This window comes from Camelina sativa, chromosome 7, assembly GCF_000633955.1.
Source record: "Camelina sativa cultivar DH55 chromosome 7, Cs, whole genome shotgun sequence".
NCBI lineage: Eukaryota > Viridiplantae > Streptophyta > Magnoliopsida > Brassicales > Brassicaceae > Camelina > Camelina sativa.
Window position 1 is genome coordinate 22,698,214 of NC_025691.1, and position 17,203 is coordinate 22,715,416.

General features: G+C 35.2%; 3 protein-coding genes and 1 pseudogene across 3 annotated transcripts in view; all 4 read left to right on the top strand.

Moving 5' to 3' along the window:
- Positions 3,682-5,751, top strand: LOC104702040 (pentatricopeptide repeat-containing protein At1g73400, mitochondrial). Its single transcript, XM_010417848.2, has one exon. It carries the CDS (start codon positions 3,682-3,684, stop codon positions 5,383-5,385), a length of 1,704 nt encoding a protein of 567 aa, XP_010416150.1. The 3' UTR covers positions 5,386-5,751.
- LOC104702041 (transcription factor WER-like) lies at positions 7,457-8,966 on the top strand. The gene is made up of 3 exons (XM_010417849.1): positions 7,457-7,845; positions 7,945-8,370; positions 8,551-8,966. Exons 1-3 carry the CDS (start codon positions 7,731-7,733, stop codon positions 8,736-8,738), a joined length of 729 nt encoding a protein of 242 aa, XP_010416151.1. The 5' UTR covers positions 7,457-7,730; the 3' UTR covers positions 8,739-8,966.
- Positions 10,088-11,827, top strand: LOC104704853 (annotated as a pseudogene).
- LOC104704855 (conserved oligomeric Golgi complex subunit 3-like) overlaps positions 13,394-17,203 on the top strand; it is a 9,386-nt gene continuing 5,576 nt past the window's right edge. The window contains exons 1-15 of the mRNA XM_010420876.2: positions 13,394-13,569; positions 13,731-13,814; positions 13,912-14,019; positions 14,158-14,202; positions 14,292-14,366; positions 14,467-14,562; positions 14,783-14,860; positions 15,118-15,203; positions 15,342-15,408; positions 15,631-15,693; positions 15,877-15,911; positions 16,244-16,310; positions 16,533-16,595; positions 16,772-16,873; positions 17,057-17,161. Coding sequence (XP_010419178.1) covers positions 13,480-13,569; positions 13,731-13,814; positions 13,912-14,019; positions 14,158-14,202; positions 14,292-14,366; positions 14,467-14,562; positions 14,783-14,860; positions 15,118-15,203; positions 15,342-15,408; positions 15,631-15,693; positions 15,877-15,911; positions 16,244-16,310; positions 16,533-16,595; positions 16,772-16,873; positions 17,057-17,161 — 1,164 coding nt within the window. The 5' untranslated portion in view covers positions 13,394-13,479. The remainder of the gene's footprint in view (positions 13,570-13,730; positions 13,815-13,911; positions 14,020-14,157; positions 14,203-14,291; positions 14,367-14,466; positions 14,563-14,782; positions 14,861-15,117; positions 15,204-15,341; positions 15,409-15,630; positions 15,694-15,876; positions 15,912-16,243; positions 16,311-16,532; positions 16,596-16,771; positions 16,874-17,056; positions 17,162-17,203) is intronic.

A 17,203-nucleotide genomic window follows, 5' to 3' on the forward strand; every position in this document is an offset into this window, starting at 1 on the left:
TAGAAATAAAAGTCGTGCGTGAAATGCCAGGTAACATATTCTGCATAGGTTAACATTTTTAAAGTTTTCTTTTTGATAATGCACGTACTATCATCTTCTTTACAAACTTTGGTATTGTCGGTGAATCGTATAGCATTGTTATTGTCGGTATAACCCTATAACGCTTATATACCGAGATGACTTCAAAAATTTCTCATGGTGTAAACTTGGCCCTCATGGTGTAAACTTGGCCTTCTTTAAGGAGATCCATGTATTGAGGGATGCGACATGCAACGATGGTGAATCCGTGAATAGAAGCTTGTATTAGAGAATCCTAGATTTTGTTAGGTGGTCAGGTTATGGTAAAGAGTGTTTTCCAGAAAAAAAAAAATCATATGTTGTCATTTTAATAGTGATGTACCTTTGTATCAAGGAGAAGGAGATCTAGACTCATAAGCTCTCCGTTTCTTTTAAGGTTCCCACATAGGCATAAGTCGGACAGTAATATGTTACATAGAAGTCGCGATTGTTAGCTTATCTATAGCAATAGATTCATGTTGACCTTATGAAGATGTTGATTGTTTGGCAGCCATATTGATAGAAAGTGATTCTGATCTAGCGATATTGTTGGGATACAAACAATGTCCCACATCTGAAGATTAGAAAATAATTTTTTAATATATAAGCCAAGACCAACTCCGATTAGTATGAGGCCTTTTGGGAAGGAGCCCAATAAAAAATCCGTGCGGGCTTTGCCACCTGGACTCAAAGCGGACAATATCTTATTAATAGGGGAGTTGGCTTGAGCTTGGAAAGCCCAACAATTGGTATCAGAGCCTAGGTTGAAAAGTGGACCTAGGGGAGTGGGTGTGGGCTCTGTGTTCGGTGTGGGAGGATCTCTAAAAAATTGACATGATTAAGGGTGCCTCAAGAATACTTCAGGAATAAAGGGGTACCGGAGCCTAGGTACCTGGGTTTCGCTGAAGAGAAGGCTAAAGTATCGTGGTACATAGTTTGAGGGGATGTTTGTTGGGATACAATCTGAAGATTAGGAAATAAGTTTCTAATATATAAGCCAAGACCAACTCCAATTAGTATGAGACATTTTGGGAAGGAGCCCAATAAAAAATTTGTGTGGGCTTTGCCATCTGGGTCCAAAGCGGACAATATCATACTAATAGGGGAGTTGGCTCGAGCTTCTAAACACCAACAAATATCAAAGTAATAAAAGTGATTAGTTTAGTTTCAGTGGGATCTATTTGCAAGTACCGACTGGGTTATTTTCTAAATTAAAAAGCCGTGAAAGAAAGTAGAAGAGAGTGTAGAGAATGACCTTTATTCTAAGTAATTATGAACGAGAAGCTTTGTGGGTGGAGAATGGGTGTGGATAAGCAAATTTATATTGGTGTTGGATATTTTCTAATGATACATAACGTTGAATATTGATGTGAAGTTGAAGAAGCCGAAAAAAAAAGATGTGAAGTTGAAGAATCTCATTTTTAACTAATAAATATATAATTATAAAACGTAATGGTTTGTTTTTTTTTAGTTACCGTAAATTTAATTTATATAAGTAACGTCCAATAATTAAAATTTGTAACAGTTAATGTTGCTCATTTTATTACTTATTATTAACCCACTACTGTATTGGGTTTTTAACATGCCCCAAACTCTTACTATACTTTTGCGACTAAAGTAGATGAAAAGTTTAGTGGTTACATTCTCTTCATATTATTATGCTCTTTAGTACTGTCGTTATAGATAACAATTAGGAATTTAATTCTGTAATTTCAAGTACGTGGTGTAATAGTTATATTTAAATTGTTGAAATGGATGAGGTTTCTTTTCTAAAATTTATTTATTCTATATCCAAATTGTTAAGCCAAGTCTGAGTACGTTTTTAATTTGAATTTTAATTGTCCGGTTGCTGCGAATTAAATGTCATACATTCATACTATATATTTGTAGACTATTGTATTATGTAAATGAATAGATTATAAACAGTAATTACCACACATAACAATGTTCAGGTACCTCTTTTGAGTTTATTATATATATATATATATATATACATTACAAATTACATGATTTGATGTCTAATTATTATTTTTTTTGTTTGTTGTTTGTATTTTTGTTATGATCAAAACCATGGTACTATTATTTCAATATTTCTATTATTATACGTCTTTCAATCTTAATTAATATTTCTCCATAGTATTTTCTTTTTGTTATAAATAAGACACTGATTGGATTTTCTTATCAATAGTGCTTCGGAAGAAAAATTCTTTGGTTCACCCCTCTTAATTTTTCTTATCAATAGTGAACCTCTTTTATTCACTCCTCTTAATTAACCAATCAAAATATAACAAAACGTCATGTCATATCATATTTACAAAATAAATCAAAATTAAAATAAAAAGACAAAACAAATTAAGGAAACAAATTCTGTAAATTTTTTAATAAAGAAATTATGTCGGTTTGGTTTATAAAAGAATGATTAGAGTGTAGTTTTTACAATTAAACAAAATTATATATCTGTTTGGATTTACAAAATAGTGATTAAGGTTTAGATTTTACAATTAAACGAAATTATATGTCGGTTTGGGTTTACAAAATAGTGGTTAGGGTTTAGATTTTATAATTAAACGAAAGTATATGCCGGTTTGGGTTTACAAAAGAGTGTTTAGGGTTTAGATTTTATAATTAAACGAAATTATATATCGTTTTGGGTTTACAAAAGAGTAGTTAGGGTTTAGGGTTTCGATTTTATAATCAAACGAAATTATATGTCGGTTTGGGTTTACAAAAGAGTGGTTAGGGTTTAGAGTTTAGATTTTACAATCAAAAAAATTTATATGTCGGTTTGGGTTTATAAAATAGTAGTTAGAGTTTAGATTTTACAATTAAAGAAAATTGTATTTCAATGTAAGTTAATAAAAGAGTGGTTAGGGTTTAAATTACACAATTAAACACAATTATATGTCGGTTTGGATTTATAAAAATGTAACTTGGGATTAGATGTTATAACTAAAAACTATAATATAATGTCGGTTTGAATTATATACAAATTTTGTTTCTTTAATTAATAATTTATTTCCTTAATTAAGAAGGGGTAAATAAGAAAAGTTCACCCATAAGGATGAATCCAAGAATTGTTTCAAATAAATATGTATAAATAAATATACATGTGGTGCACTTTTAAGTGCTGACGTGTCATACTTAAGACGTGTCATGATGAGGGAGAGAGTTCACCTCCTTTCATAGTATAGATTATTGAGTATGTAATAATGATTTTTGTATATAATTTGTAAATATTTGCTTAGTATGATGTAACAACATATTGCAGTTCTAATTCGACATAGGATAATTCAAAGACATTGTCGTATGTGATGAAATGTATTTTTTTTTTTGTGGTGGCTCTATCCTCTATGAAAATAAACTAGATTGATTCATGGCTTGGTTTGGTTTTAAATTGAATTCTGGTTCGGTTTTCCCTTAATTAGAGTTGCAATTCACACACTCAAAACAGTTTCTGTTGTGAAGAGAAGATGGCCCATTAAAAATGAAAAGGCCTCAATAGAAGAAAGCCCATTAAATCTCTCTTCTCTCTCTCCGTTGCCGTCCCCTTCCTCTGGTTTCATCTCTCAGTCTCTTTTGGCTGTAAACCTCGAAAAGAATATATTTTCACCGAGTGATTACTGAATGATGCGAAGGCTGGTTTCATCTTTTGTTCGTTTCAGATTCTACTCGCATCTTCCGACAACACAACCACAAAGGTCCGCACTTTTCTCTCATCTGTTGAGTTCTCGTCTAGATTCTATTCAAATCGACAAAATCTCTTCTTTCTCGAGCCATCGATTCTGTTCCACGACTTTGTTAGACCCAGAATTTGAAATTTCTCGTAGAGTAGAAGTTTCTCAAGATCAATCACTAGTTTGCTGCAACGAAAATGAGATTAGAACGAAGGGTTCTACTTACGCGGTTGGAATCTTACACGAAGCTATAATGGCGAATTTGAATGCGTATGATGATATGGAGAAATCCCTTGATGAATCTGGTGTGGAGTTGACAACTCCTGTGGTTTGCAAGATCTTACAAAGGCTTCAATACGAGGAAAAGACGGCTTTGAGGTTCTTTACTTGGGCTGGTCATCAGGAACATTACTCACATGAGCCTATTGCTTATAATGAGATGATTGATATATTGTCTAGCACTAAGTACAAGAACAAGCAGTTTAGGATTGTGATTGATATGTTTGATTACATGAAGAGAAACAACAAAACCGCTGTTCCTGCGGATGTTCTGTTGGAGATTCTCAGGAAGTATTGTGAGAGGTATTTGACTCATGTTCAGAAATTTGCCAAGAAGAAGCGGATTAGAGTGAAGACTCAGCCGGAGATTAATGCTTTTAATATGCTTCTTGATGCTCTGTGTAAGTGTGGTTTGGTAAAGGAGGGTGTAGTTTTGCTTAGAAGAATGAGGCATAGAGTTATACCTGATGCGAATACATTTAATGTCTTGTTCTTTGGGTGGTGTAGAGTGAGAGACCCTAAAAAGGCGATGAAGCTGCTTGAAGAGATGATTCAAGCTGGTCATAAACCGGAGAATTTTACGTATTGTGCTGCTATTGATACTTTCTGCCAAGCTGGGATGGTGGATGATGCAGCTGATTTGTTCGATTTCATGATAACCAAAGGCTCTGCAGTCTCTGCTCCAACTGCAAGAACGTTTGCTTTAATGATTGTGGCGCTGGCAAAGAATGATAAAGTAGAAGAATCCTTTGAGCTAATTGGGCGTATGATAAGCACGGGTTGCCTTCCTGATGTGTCAACATACAAGGACGTAATTGAAGGTATGTGTATGGCTGGAAAGGTTGAGGAAGCGTACAAGTTCTTGGATGAGATGAGCAATAAAGGTTACCCGCCTGATATAGTCACTTATAATTGCTTTCTTAGGGTATTGTGTGAGAATAGAAAGAGCGATGAAGCACTTAAACTTTATGGAAGAATGGTAGAATCACGTTGTGCACCTAGCGTCCAAACGTACAACATGCTGATATCTATGTTTTTCGAAATGGATGATCCTGATGGAGCATTCAATACATGGAAAGAAATGGATGAAAGAGACTGTTTTCAGGACATTGAAACCTACTGTGTTATGATCAATGGGCTATTCGACTGTCACAGAGCTAAGGAGGCGTGTTTTCTACTCGAAGAGGTTGTGAACAAAGGACTTAAACTGCCATATCGAGCGTTTGACTCTTTTCTGATGCATCTATCTACTGTTGGTAACCTCAAGGCAATCCATAAGCTTTCTGAACATATGAAAAAGTTTTACAATCATAGTATGGCTAGGCGTTTTGCACTCAGTGAGAAGAGGAAAAGTACGAACCTCCGAGGAAAGTAATGGGAACTGAAAACTGTTGGACCATATCATCATACTAAAACAAAGAACCATTTTCAGTGGTGCGATCAAAATGATGTGATGATTCTTTGTCTCGAAAGGAGCTCTTCGTGATTATGATCCCTGGTGAAATTTCATCCATCACAGTCCCCAATTCTGGCCAAGAATCATGATCTCGAAAGCAAAGAGACCTATCCAGGTCTGTTGTTGTCTGATGGTTATATTGGTTTCTTTGGAAAAGGTCCCACCACGCACAGTATGTTCAACTTGTTCGTTTAAGTCAGTGTATTGACCATTGCGTATATAAAACGGAACTTTGTATGATCCATAGCAATGTGAGAGGTCTGTTTTCTTTATGGTTCATGACTATTCTAGTTTACCTTCTGTTTTTTTTGCTCTTTGATACTCGAGTTTGATGTGAGATTCTTGAAACGTTCTGATACTTAAAGAGTGTTGGCTTCATCGTTCAGCTAAGATAAACGAGGTTTCACCAGTTCTGGTAACGGGTTCAAGTCTCAAGAAACTCTTGGTGAAGACTCAAGACTGAAGCCATGACAGTTCGTCTGTCAGCATTTGTAAAATGAAAACCGAACAGGATCCGGTTTAGTTGAATGAGTCATTTAGTTTAGTTATGATAGGTTCGAAACTGAAGAAGGCTTCTCTCCTAACTACCAAATAGAACAAATGAAGTTGGTTATGGCTTCTTCTTTCCCAACTAACTCTCTGTTTTATATTTTTTTCCTACTAAACTTTACCAGCAATTATTTTATTTTATTTTTGCTTAAAGAAAATTTAAAAAAAAAAAAACAAATTGAAGAAATGTTCGAATTAATCCCATGGAACATAACCGATTCTGTTTTAGTCCTCAAAGTACGAAACCTATAAAGTTCCGTTTTGGACAAGAGAGAAACTCATGACGTGCTTGGAGACCAAATATTTGATCACGTCAGAATTAAAACATAAAAAATTTGCTAATATATACCTTGTATATTGTTCGCAGTTTATGAAATATAAATCCCCATTGTAAAATTGCAAAAAAAATACTAGTTAATCCATTTGTAGTTGAAGAGAAATACTGTATAACAGTATATTATTTCTCTATTATTTTATTTCTTAACTACAATACTATTGATGAGAAAACATAGTATTTGTACCATTAGGCCTCATTTATAGTCAGTTCGACCAAGTTAAGTTGTTAAGCCTTCGGTGTTAAAAAGGTGAATTAACTTGGCTGAAAAAAGTTAGTTGTATTGTCTCCACGTTGGCCGATATATTCCGAATTAAGCTTAGAGAAAACGTTGATTAGGTCTGAAAAAGGTTATCAAAACTATATCCATCAATATTTATTTATGACCTGCCATTTAACTAGAAGTCCACAACATTGTTACCAAACTCTTTCCTTTTTCCTCATGTTTTTTTTTTCTTTTTTCGGATTTTATTTTAAAACTTTCTTAAGTAGTTAATCAGAATCCCTTGGACAAGCTAACAATGGCAATATACTGGAATTCACATATGATCCAGCTAATTAATGCTTGTAATGTTTCAAGACATAACTTGACTATAAGCATACGGGATCTTGAAATATAACATTTGATGAAATTCAAATTTGTCAAGTTTAGGATAATGATATTTATTACATGTAAATACGTACGTAGGTTGCCCAAGACTACACAAACTTACGTAGATGAGTATTGGTGACTTGAAGTAGCGGGTGTAGGTTAGAATTTAGAAACAACCCTTAGATTAATTAATACTATACGAAGAGACGTTGAGAGGTTAACGAAATGCGCAGCCCACACCAAGCAATCTCTCTAGCTACCCTATGAACCAATTAAATTCTAAGTTATAGAAATAAAGAAACAAAAGCAAAAAGATAGATTACTTAAAAGGAGGTGTTGTGTTGGTTAGGGAAGACGTTGGCATCAGTGGCCAGTAGAGAAGTCCGTCCAAACCCTCCCGACTCTCTAACGGATTTTATTTATTTTATTTTTCTTCATATTATATATATATATATATATATTATATGCTCTCTATAAATATTTGACTATATATATCTATATATACATATATGTAGTGCAGGTGCTCTTCAGCTTTCTTCTTGTTCCCACATACCCATCTACCCCAACCTTTCGCCAAGAAAAAAACTTAGGGTTTAAATTTCGATATTTATATGTACATAAAGTATATGAACGCATCAAAATATTTGCGTACGGTATTGATGATATAGGATCTGTGTTTGTGTGTTCTTTTTTTTGGGTAGTATTCTCTTGTTCTTGTATTGGTTTGGATCGGTAAACTTAGTTAAAAGAAAAGTAATCAGCTAGATCGGCGTAAAGAAGAAAAGGATCATGTGCAGTCGAGGCCATTGGAGACCAGCGGAAGACGAGAAGCTGAAGGATCTGGTCGAACAATACGGTCCTCATAACTGGAACGCCATAGCCCTCAAGCTCCCTGGTCGATCTGGTAATTTAACAATATATTCTAGGGTTGGTCGGTCCATATATATAAAAACTAGGGTTTGATATATATACATACATATAACATACTAATTGTGTTGTGCAGGTAAGAGTTGTAGATTGAGATGGTTCAATCAATTGGATCCGAGGATAAACCGAAACCCTTTCACGGAAGAAGAAGAAGAAAGACTTTTAGCGGCTCACCGGATCCATGGGAACAGATGGTCGATCATCGCAAGGCTTTTCCCCGGAAGAACGGACAACGCGGTCAAGAACCATTGGCACGTCATCATGGCTCGACGCACACGCCAAACCTCCAAGCCTCGACTTTTACCCTCGACGTCTTCGTCTTCTTCTTTAATGGCGAGTGAACAAATCATGATGAATTCTGGTGGTTATCGTAACAATAGCTCTGGTGATCGGAAGAGAATACTCGGAGACGTTATTAATTACCCTTACCAATTCTCTCATATCAATCATCTTCAGTTCCTTAAGGAGTTTTTCACTGGAAAGATTGCTTTAAGTGCCAAAGGTAATTAAAGTACTCAAAATGATGGAGAAGGATTCATTTCCGATCACTGTGTTTGCATTTTCATTTGAGTGTTGCACGAATTAATGATGAAAATATTATGGTATCCAAAGTTAAATGAAAATATGACGAAAACATATAGCTTATACAGTTATACTTATTCTTTTGATCTTCTTTTGCCAGATGCGATCGCAGCAAACCAGAGTAAACCTATGGAGTTCTACAATTTTCTACAAGTAAACACGGATTCAAACAAGAGCGAGATTATCGATCAAGATTCAGATCAAAGCAACCCCAATGACTCTGACAACAAAAACGAAAGTGGTGTTCCCTTCTTCGATTTTTTGTCTGTTGGAAGCTCTGCCTCCTAGGATTAACTTCTTCGCAGGAACACTGTACATTTTCTAGCTTGACTAGTCAGTCCGTATAAGTACGAGACTTTAGATCGTCAACATGTATGTTTGATGTGTAAAATTAGTGAGCATTTGTCTGAAAAAAATGCGAGAAAAGAGACCTAATATATGTTAATGTAGCCATCAGTATGTTGAAATATATTTGTTCATTTTCTCTTGTATAATTAGATCGATAACATGTAAGCATTTATAAACTGGTGACCAAAAACTACTCGTATAAATCTTGTATGGCGGCGTTGTTAATTAGTTTAGAAGAAAGAAACGGTTTTGTGATAAACTCAAGAGAATAAAAGATGTCGTGTAACAAAGGAATAGAGGCATTCACATCTGCGGAATAATCAAATATATCGCTTACGGTCAAGATCATGCACGAATGAAACTCTTACATCCATTATATATATGTATATATAGTATCTATTTCTTTGCAAGCATATATTGGTTTTACCTTTTAATGGTGAAGTATGATAACGGAAAGACGAAATGGATTTTGGAGTATCGATATGATTAAGGTGCGCGTAGTTATCAGCCACCAAGAAATATATTTCAAGGCAGCAAATATATAACACCCCTAGTCAAAAATACAAAGTAAAAATAATTGGTTGTAGTTGGAGATAAAAAGCACAGATTTTGACAGTTGAGGCAAGTTATAACCACACGGTCCGCACCTTATTAGTAGTTTGTTTTCTTCAATGTTCTAAAATACGGTTTAGACGGGCGTATATACGGTCTATATACGGTATACGGTGACCCAATGTACCGTTTCTTGTCTAAACGTTTAACATATATGGCTTGGTCGAATATGGTTGCTTATACGGCGTTTATACGGTCGACTATACGGTTATCGTATATAAGGTACGTTTTTTTAATACGTTTTTTTAAAAAACCTTCATTCAAACTGTAAACCTATAAATTGATAAAACCCTAAGCTTTCTTATCGTTTTTTTCTACTGCCGTGACACTTAGGTTGGTGGTTTCAAACTTCATTCTATATACAGAGAGTCTTCAGGTTTGATTTACTCTCCTTCTCTTGTTTTGATTTTGATTATATTATATCATATGATCTTTCTTTTTGGCTTTATCATCTATCATCGTCGTCTTGTTGATCAGAGACCTATAATTCTTCATTTCGTAAAACTATGTTTGAGTATTGGCTTTTGATATCGCAAAACTCTGTTTTGATATCAAAACTCCTCTATTTTGAAAACGTAAAACAAAGTTTTAATATCAAAACTCTGTTTTGATCTCGTGAAACAGTGTTACGAATATTTGTCTTTAGTAATTTTTTTGCAGAAATTATTCAAGTTCTAATGGATTCTGGTTTGAATGAGAAACCTAGTGGAGCATCAGATTCAACAGTTTTGAAGAAAAACTCGAAAGATGTTGCTTGGGAATATGGAATGTTGTCTGATTCGAAGAATCTTGACAAAGTGAAATGCAAATTGTGTGGGAAAGAATTTTCAGGAGGTGTTTACAGGATAAAAGAACACATTGCCAAAATTCCTGGAAACTTTTCTGCTTGTCCAAGATCATCAAAGGATGATCAAGAGAAGTGCAAGACTGCTATCGAGGAAGCAAAGAAGAAGAAGAAGAAGAAGAAGAAGGTAACTCTAGATGATGAGCTGCAACAGACAATTAATGTTCATGGCAGTGGAGATATGGATGATGTGATTGAACTTGAAGAAGTGGGTTCAAGAAAGATGCAAAGGACACTTGGTCCAATGGATAAGTTTGCAAAAAACATCAATCCAGAATCTAGACCTCTTCCAACTAGGCAACAAAATATCAATGATGCTCTTTGGAAAGAGAAGCTATACAAGGTTCAGCAATATATTTCTAGGTGGGTGTATGCTTCAGGGGTTCCTTTCAATACCATAGCAAACGATGAGTTTAAGCTCATGGCTGAAGCTATAGGAAAATTTGGTCCATGAGTCACACCACCAAGTCAACACCAACTTTGAGAGCCTTTACTTAAGGAAAAGGTTGATAGAGTTCATGGTTTGCTGAAACTACAAGAAGAAGAGTGGAAGAAGAATGGATGCACGGTTATGACAGATGCTTGGTCTGATCGAAAAAGGAGAAGTATCATGAATCTGTGTGTTAATTGCAAAGGAGGTACAATGTTTCGCTCATCTAAAGATAGTTCAGATGAGGCTCATACAGGTGTATATATTTTTGAGTATGTTCAAAGGCTGCATTGAGGAGATTGGTGAAGAGAATGTAGTTCAAGTGGTTATTGATAATGCTGCTAACAATGTGGCTGCGGCAAGAATGATGAAAGAGATCAAGCCGAGTATATTTTGGACATCATGTGCGACTCACTCCATCAATTTGATACTTGAACGCATATCGAAACTCACAAGGTTCAAAGGCACAATTCAGATGGCGAAAGACTTCACAATCTTCATATATGCTCATCATAAGACATTGGCGTTGATGAGAACATTCACAAATAGGACAGACATTGTGAGACCTGGTGTTACTAGATTTGCATCATCATTTCTTACTTTGCAAAGTCTCTTGGACAAGAGGGATCAACTAGCAGCCATGTTTTCTAGCGGTGAGTGGAGAAACTGCAAATGGTCGAAACATTCCAAAGGAATCAAGGCATTTAACACAGTGATGAGTGTTAAATTTTGGAATGGGGTGATAATGTGCTTGAAAGTTTTTGGACCATTGGTCAAACTGCTTCGACTTGTTGATGGAGATAAGAAGCCTACAATGGGATTTCTGCATGGAGAACTGATAGAAACAAAGAAACAGATCAGTGATGGATTAAAACATGTGGAAAAAAGGTTAAGCCAATATTGAGTATCATTGAAGAAAAGATTAAGGGTCGACTTGACAATCCTTTGCATCTGACAGGTTATTTGTTGAACTCATACTACTTCTATGAAGATTCAAGCCAAGCCTCCAGTGATGAGGTATCAAATGCAGTCTGTAAGTGTGTCTATGCATTTTTCCCCAATGATGTCAACACACAATGTCAAGTCATCAACTTTGAACTGGCTATTTACAAAAACAAAGAAGGGAACTTTGGAAAACCATGAGACATCCCAGGCTGCCAGAAAGAAGATTATGATCCAGGTACTCTTCTTTCACTTATTTTTCAAACAGAGCAAAAGCATGTTTTTTAAAAAGAGAGCAAGACCATGAAAAATAGAGCAGACCACGAAAATGTTTTTAAAAAACAGAGCAAGAGCAGGTTTTTTTCAAACAGATGACGAGCATGTAGTTCTACTCCATCACGACCATATCACTTATTTACTTAGCTCATTTACATTGGTTTATATTTTACAATTTTAGTTTATTGGTGGGAAACATATGGAAATGTTGTTCCTAGCAAAAATAGCTAAAAGAATTTTGGCTTTGACTACAAGTTCATCCGGATGTGAACGAAACTGGAGTACATTTGAAGGGGTTAGACGTTATTTTGCTCTAATTTTCAATTACCTTGATTGTTATGCATATAGTTCAATGGTTCACTTTATTTATATTGCTGCCTACTATCATATGTAGGTACATACAAAGAAACGAAACAGACTTGCTGTAAGTCGAATGAACAATCTTGTATATGTCCAATTTAATTTAAGATTGATGAACCAAAGGAAGAGACAAAAAGAGAATAATGTTGATATATTGGTTGCGAATCATGCTGCTAATGCTCAATCATGGTTGGTTGATGGGATTTCCAATGATGGAGAGGACTCACAATTCGATTTACAAGGTGATATAGGTGAAGTAGAACCATTTCGATCAACAATTGATGATGCAGATCAAATTAGAGAGTTAGATGATGAAGATGATTTTATATCCGACAATGAAAAAGAACTTAATATATATCATATCTATATATATTTTTGGTAAAATATATTTACCGTATATATCCCGTATATACAGCCGCATATACAGCTATACGCTAAACGGTGGTGCACCGCCCAGCTAGCGCCTAACGGATTTTAGAACATTGGTTTTCTTAACCACATTTTCTAATTTAAATTTGTATTCATTAAAATAAATTTACTACTAATGTCTATATATGTATCAAATTACATTTTCGTAGGAACTGTAGTAAATCTATGATATATTCTTGCACTTCCAATTTTTTTTTTTATTTTTTTTAATTTTAGTTCCGGAACTAGAGCAAAATGTAGAGGAAAAAATGGTTGTAGTTATGAAACGAGAGAGCCAATAAACATGTACATACAACCCAACAAATACAGATAGAAGATAATATATAAATGAAAGTTTCAATTTAGAAGGTTTGAGGCCAATAAGAGAATCTGAAAATAACCTAAATTATTAATTTTAAAGAACTCTATAGTGGAAAAAAGAAGAAGAAGATAATGTTAGCTCAAATCGTCAATTTTTTCTCCTACAAAAAAAAAAATAATAGTAATCATCAAAATTTTCACCATATTTTATTTCTCACTCAACGTAAGAAAATAACTTTTTTACGCATCTGACTTTTAAAGAGAAGAAGAAAAAATATAAGTTCAAGTTGCAATTTAGAAGCTATGGGGGCAAAAAGTGAAATTTAAAAGAAATTAAGGGTTAACTTGCAAAAGACATATATATATATTGTACAAGTGATAAATTTTGCTGATCTCGACGCTCGGATCATCATCGTCTTCCTCTTCCAAGTAATCAAAACAAAGCCGAGAGATTCACAATATTCTCTAGTTCGAAGAAACCGCCACAGATGATGGCGACTAAGGCGAATTCGTCTTCCAGCCTCCCCAAATCTGGAGCCATCTCTAAAGGCTACAATTTCGCTTCTACTTGGGAACAGGTAATTAATTCGCACAATCTGAGCTCGAGATCCCGCCATTGACGAGTCTAGTGTCCGGATCTGGAATCCTTTGTTCAGATACGATGGTTGGATCTGAAATGGTGCTCTGTTTGTTGAGAATATATATACTGAATTGTAATGTGGTTAAAATCCCGTTGCAGAGCGCTCCTTTGACAGAGCAGCAACAAGCAGCTATAGTTTCTCTATCCCACGCAGTCGCTGAGCGGCCATTTCCTGCCAACCTTGTGAGTCTGTAGTTTTCATGTTTGGATTTTTGTCGAGATTGTTATCCTTTCTTTCTTTTTTGTGGTTTGATGTCAGTGTTAGTTCTCATGGTTATAGGTACATGAGCATGTTCACCGCCCCGAGAATGGCTTGTCTGTCTCAGCAGAGGACGCAAACTTCGGAGATTCTGGTGCAATTGAAGCTGTTTTGGTTAATACAAATCAGGTAATTTCCCGTCCTGCAACTTTATTATATTCCAAGGATCTTATGCGGTACTATATGTGTCTGTGGGTATCTCTTTTCTTGTGTCTCTGTATGTGTAGTAATGGTTCTTCATTTCGACGTATGTTGTTTTGATTACAGTTCTACAAATGGTTTACTGATCTTGAATCAGCGATGAAGTCTGAGGTTAGTGATAGTCATGTTGTTTCCTTGGTTAAAATTATGGGAAACACTACTTGAAATATATCTAAATGATTTGTTACTTTCTGACGTAGACAGAGGAGAAGTATCGGCTCTATGTCAGTACTTTAACTGTGCGCATCCAGACGTGTGATGATATATTCCACCAGGCAGGTTTCCACTACGTTTTTCAGATTGCCGTGGTCTTACCTTGCCCATAATATATAAGGCATATGCTTTATTATTGACCTTAGGATTTCTCCTGTGCAGGTTGATGAAACACTTGACCTATTTAATGAACTGCAGCTTCAACATCAAGGAGTAACAACAAAGACTAAAACTCTTCATGATGCATGTGACCGACTGGTATTTATTTCTGTCTTTTACTTTGCAAGATGATTTTTTTTCTCCCTTAATAATCTCTTGCATGTTTTTCATTCCTACTTGCTGTGTATATCCCAATGACATACAAAACAAAAGATGCTTAATGCATCATGGCTGGCCAGGAGTTTCTGACTCGCTATTTAAATTGATTGTAGTAGTTTGCTTGCCTGAGCTAAGTTTCTTTTTCTTCCACATTTTCTAGTTGATGGAGAAGCAGAAATTGATGGAGTTTGCAGAAGCTCTAAGGAGTAAGCTCAACTATTTTGATGAATTGGAGAATGTAAGATCTAATTTCTAGCCTATCGACATTAATTTTTGAAACATGTCAAAGTATCAGTGTGTAGCTTCAGATATGCTCTTGTTTTGTTCATTAACGTAATCAATTTAATTATGACCTGCCTGTGGTACTTTAGTTTATAATATATATATGTTTCTTCTTGGACACTGGTTGCAAAATTAAGAGGAAATATCTCAATAGTGTTAAACTGCTCTAATATCTCATAATTCTTCTTCTTTTTATTTTTTTTTGTCCCGCAGATATCCTCTAATTTTTATTCACCAAATATGAACGTATCAAACTCAAACTTTCTCCCACTACTGAAACGGCTGGATGAGTGCATATCGTGAGTAAATGATGTTGCATTCAATATTATGCAATTTTATATTCACTACTTGGCAATTTTATGGAAGAATGCTCCACTTTAGTTCTTCCATCACCCTCACAGTGATTGTAATTTGTCTCTTTACCTTGAATTCTGTAGGTACATCGAAGATAATCCTCAATATGCGGAGTCGAGTGTTTATTTGCTCAAATTTCGTCAGCTCCAGGTACTACGAAGAGCCCTTCCTGTCTCTATTTGTCTTCCCTCGTTCTCTCTCACGGAGAGACACATGGTTTTACTGTTATTACGCATGCACAAACTCATACACTGTTTCCAGAATGAAATTGTACAAAACTAAAGAAAGTTAAAACTAAACTAAATGATAATGAGGAGATATTAGTATCTTGTAATTTGTTATAGAAAAGACTAACATTTATCTATTTTACAGTCACGGGCCTTGGGCATGATTCGAACTTACATCCTTGCAGTGCTTAAAATGGCTGCTTCTCAGGTAATTGTTCTTTGTAATATGCAATGTATTCTTGCACAGCTTACAATAAGCATGTATAGTTCTTGTAACTATATAATATGTATATGCATATATTGCATATATGATGTAATCTATGCATGCAAGAGTGAATTGTGAGATTATGCATAGTTTCCGCTAAAACATACATGCAAATTCCTTTGTCAGGTTCAGGCAGCATTTCGTGGGCCAGGAGGAAACANGTTTCTTCTTGGACACTGGTTGCAAAATTAAGAGGAAATATCTCAATAGTGTTAAACTGCTCTAATATCTCATAATTCTTCTTCTTTTTATTTTTTTTTGTCCCGCAGATATCCTCTAATTTTTATTCACCAAATATGAACGTATCAAACTCAAACTTTCTCCCACTACTGAAACGGCTGGATGAGTGCATATCGTGAGTAAATGATGTTGCATTCAATATTATGCAATTTTATATTCACTACTTGGCAATTTTATGGAAGAATGCTCCACTTTAGTTCTTCCATCACCCTCACAGTGATTGTAATTTGTCTCTTTACCTTGAATTCTGTAGGTACATCGAAGATAATCCTCAATATGCGGAGTCGAGTGTTTATTTGCTCAAATTTCGTCAGCTCCAGGTACTACGAAGAGCCCTTCCTGTCTCTATTTGTCTTCCCTCGTTCTCTCTCACGGAGAGACACATGGTTTTACTGTTATTACGCATGCACAAACTCATACACTGTTTCCAGAATGAAATTGTACAAAACTAAAGAAAGTTAAAACTAAACTAAATGATAATGAGGAGATATTAGTATCTTGTAATTTGTTATAGAAAAGACTAACATTTATCTATTTTACAGTCACGGGCCTTGGGCATGATTCGAACTTACATCCTTGCAGTGCTTAAAATGGCTGCTTCTCAGGTAATTGTTCTTTGTAATATGCAATGTATCCTTGCACAGCTTACAATAAGCATGTATAGTTCTTGTAACTATATAATATGTATATGCATATATGTGCATGTAATCTATGCATGCAGAGTGAATTGTGAGATTATGCATAGTTTCCGCTAAAACATACATGTAAATTCCTTTGTCAGGTTCAGGCAGCATTTCGTGGGCCAGGAGGAAACAAAACATCTGTCTCGGAGGGTGTCGAGGCATCTGTTATATATGTTCGTTTCAAGGCTGCTGCAAGTGAGGTGATACCTTTTGATTTTCTTCCCATCTTAGTGCAGAAATGTTAGGGTCACAATATTAGATATGAGAGAGAACAATCAAAATTAGCTTTTGTAGCATGTCAATTTTGCGAGTTCGGTATTGTGATGATGCCATGGCTATAGTTTCTTTCTTATGACATTGAACATTGAAAAATATTTGTCCAGCTTAAACCTGTACTGGAGGAAATCGAGAGTAGGTCAGCAAGAAAGGAATATGTTCAAATCCTTGCAGAATGCCACAGACTATACTGTGAACAACGGCTCTCGCTTGTGAGTTTATTTTCTGGAATACAATATGGTTTTAGTATCTGC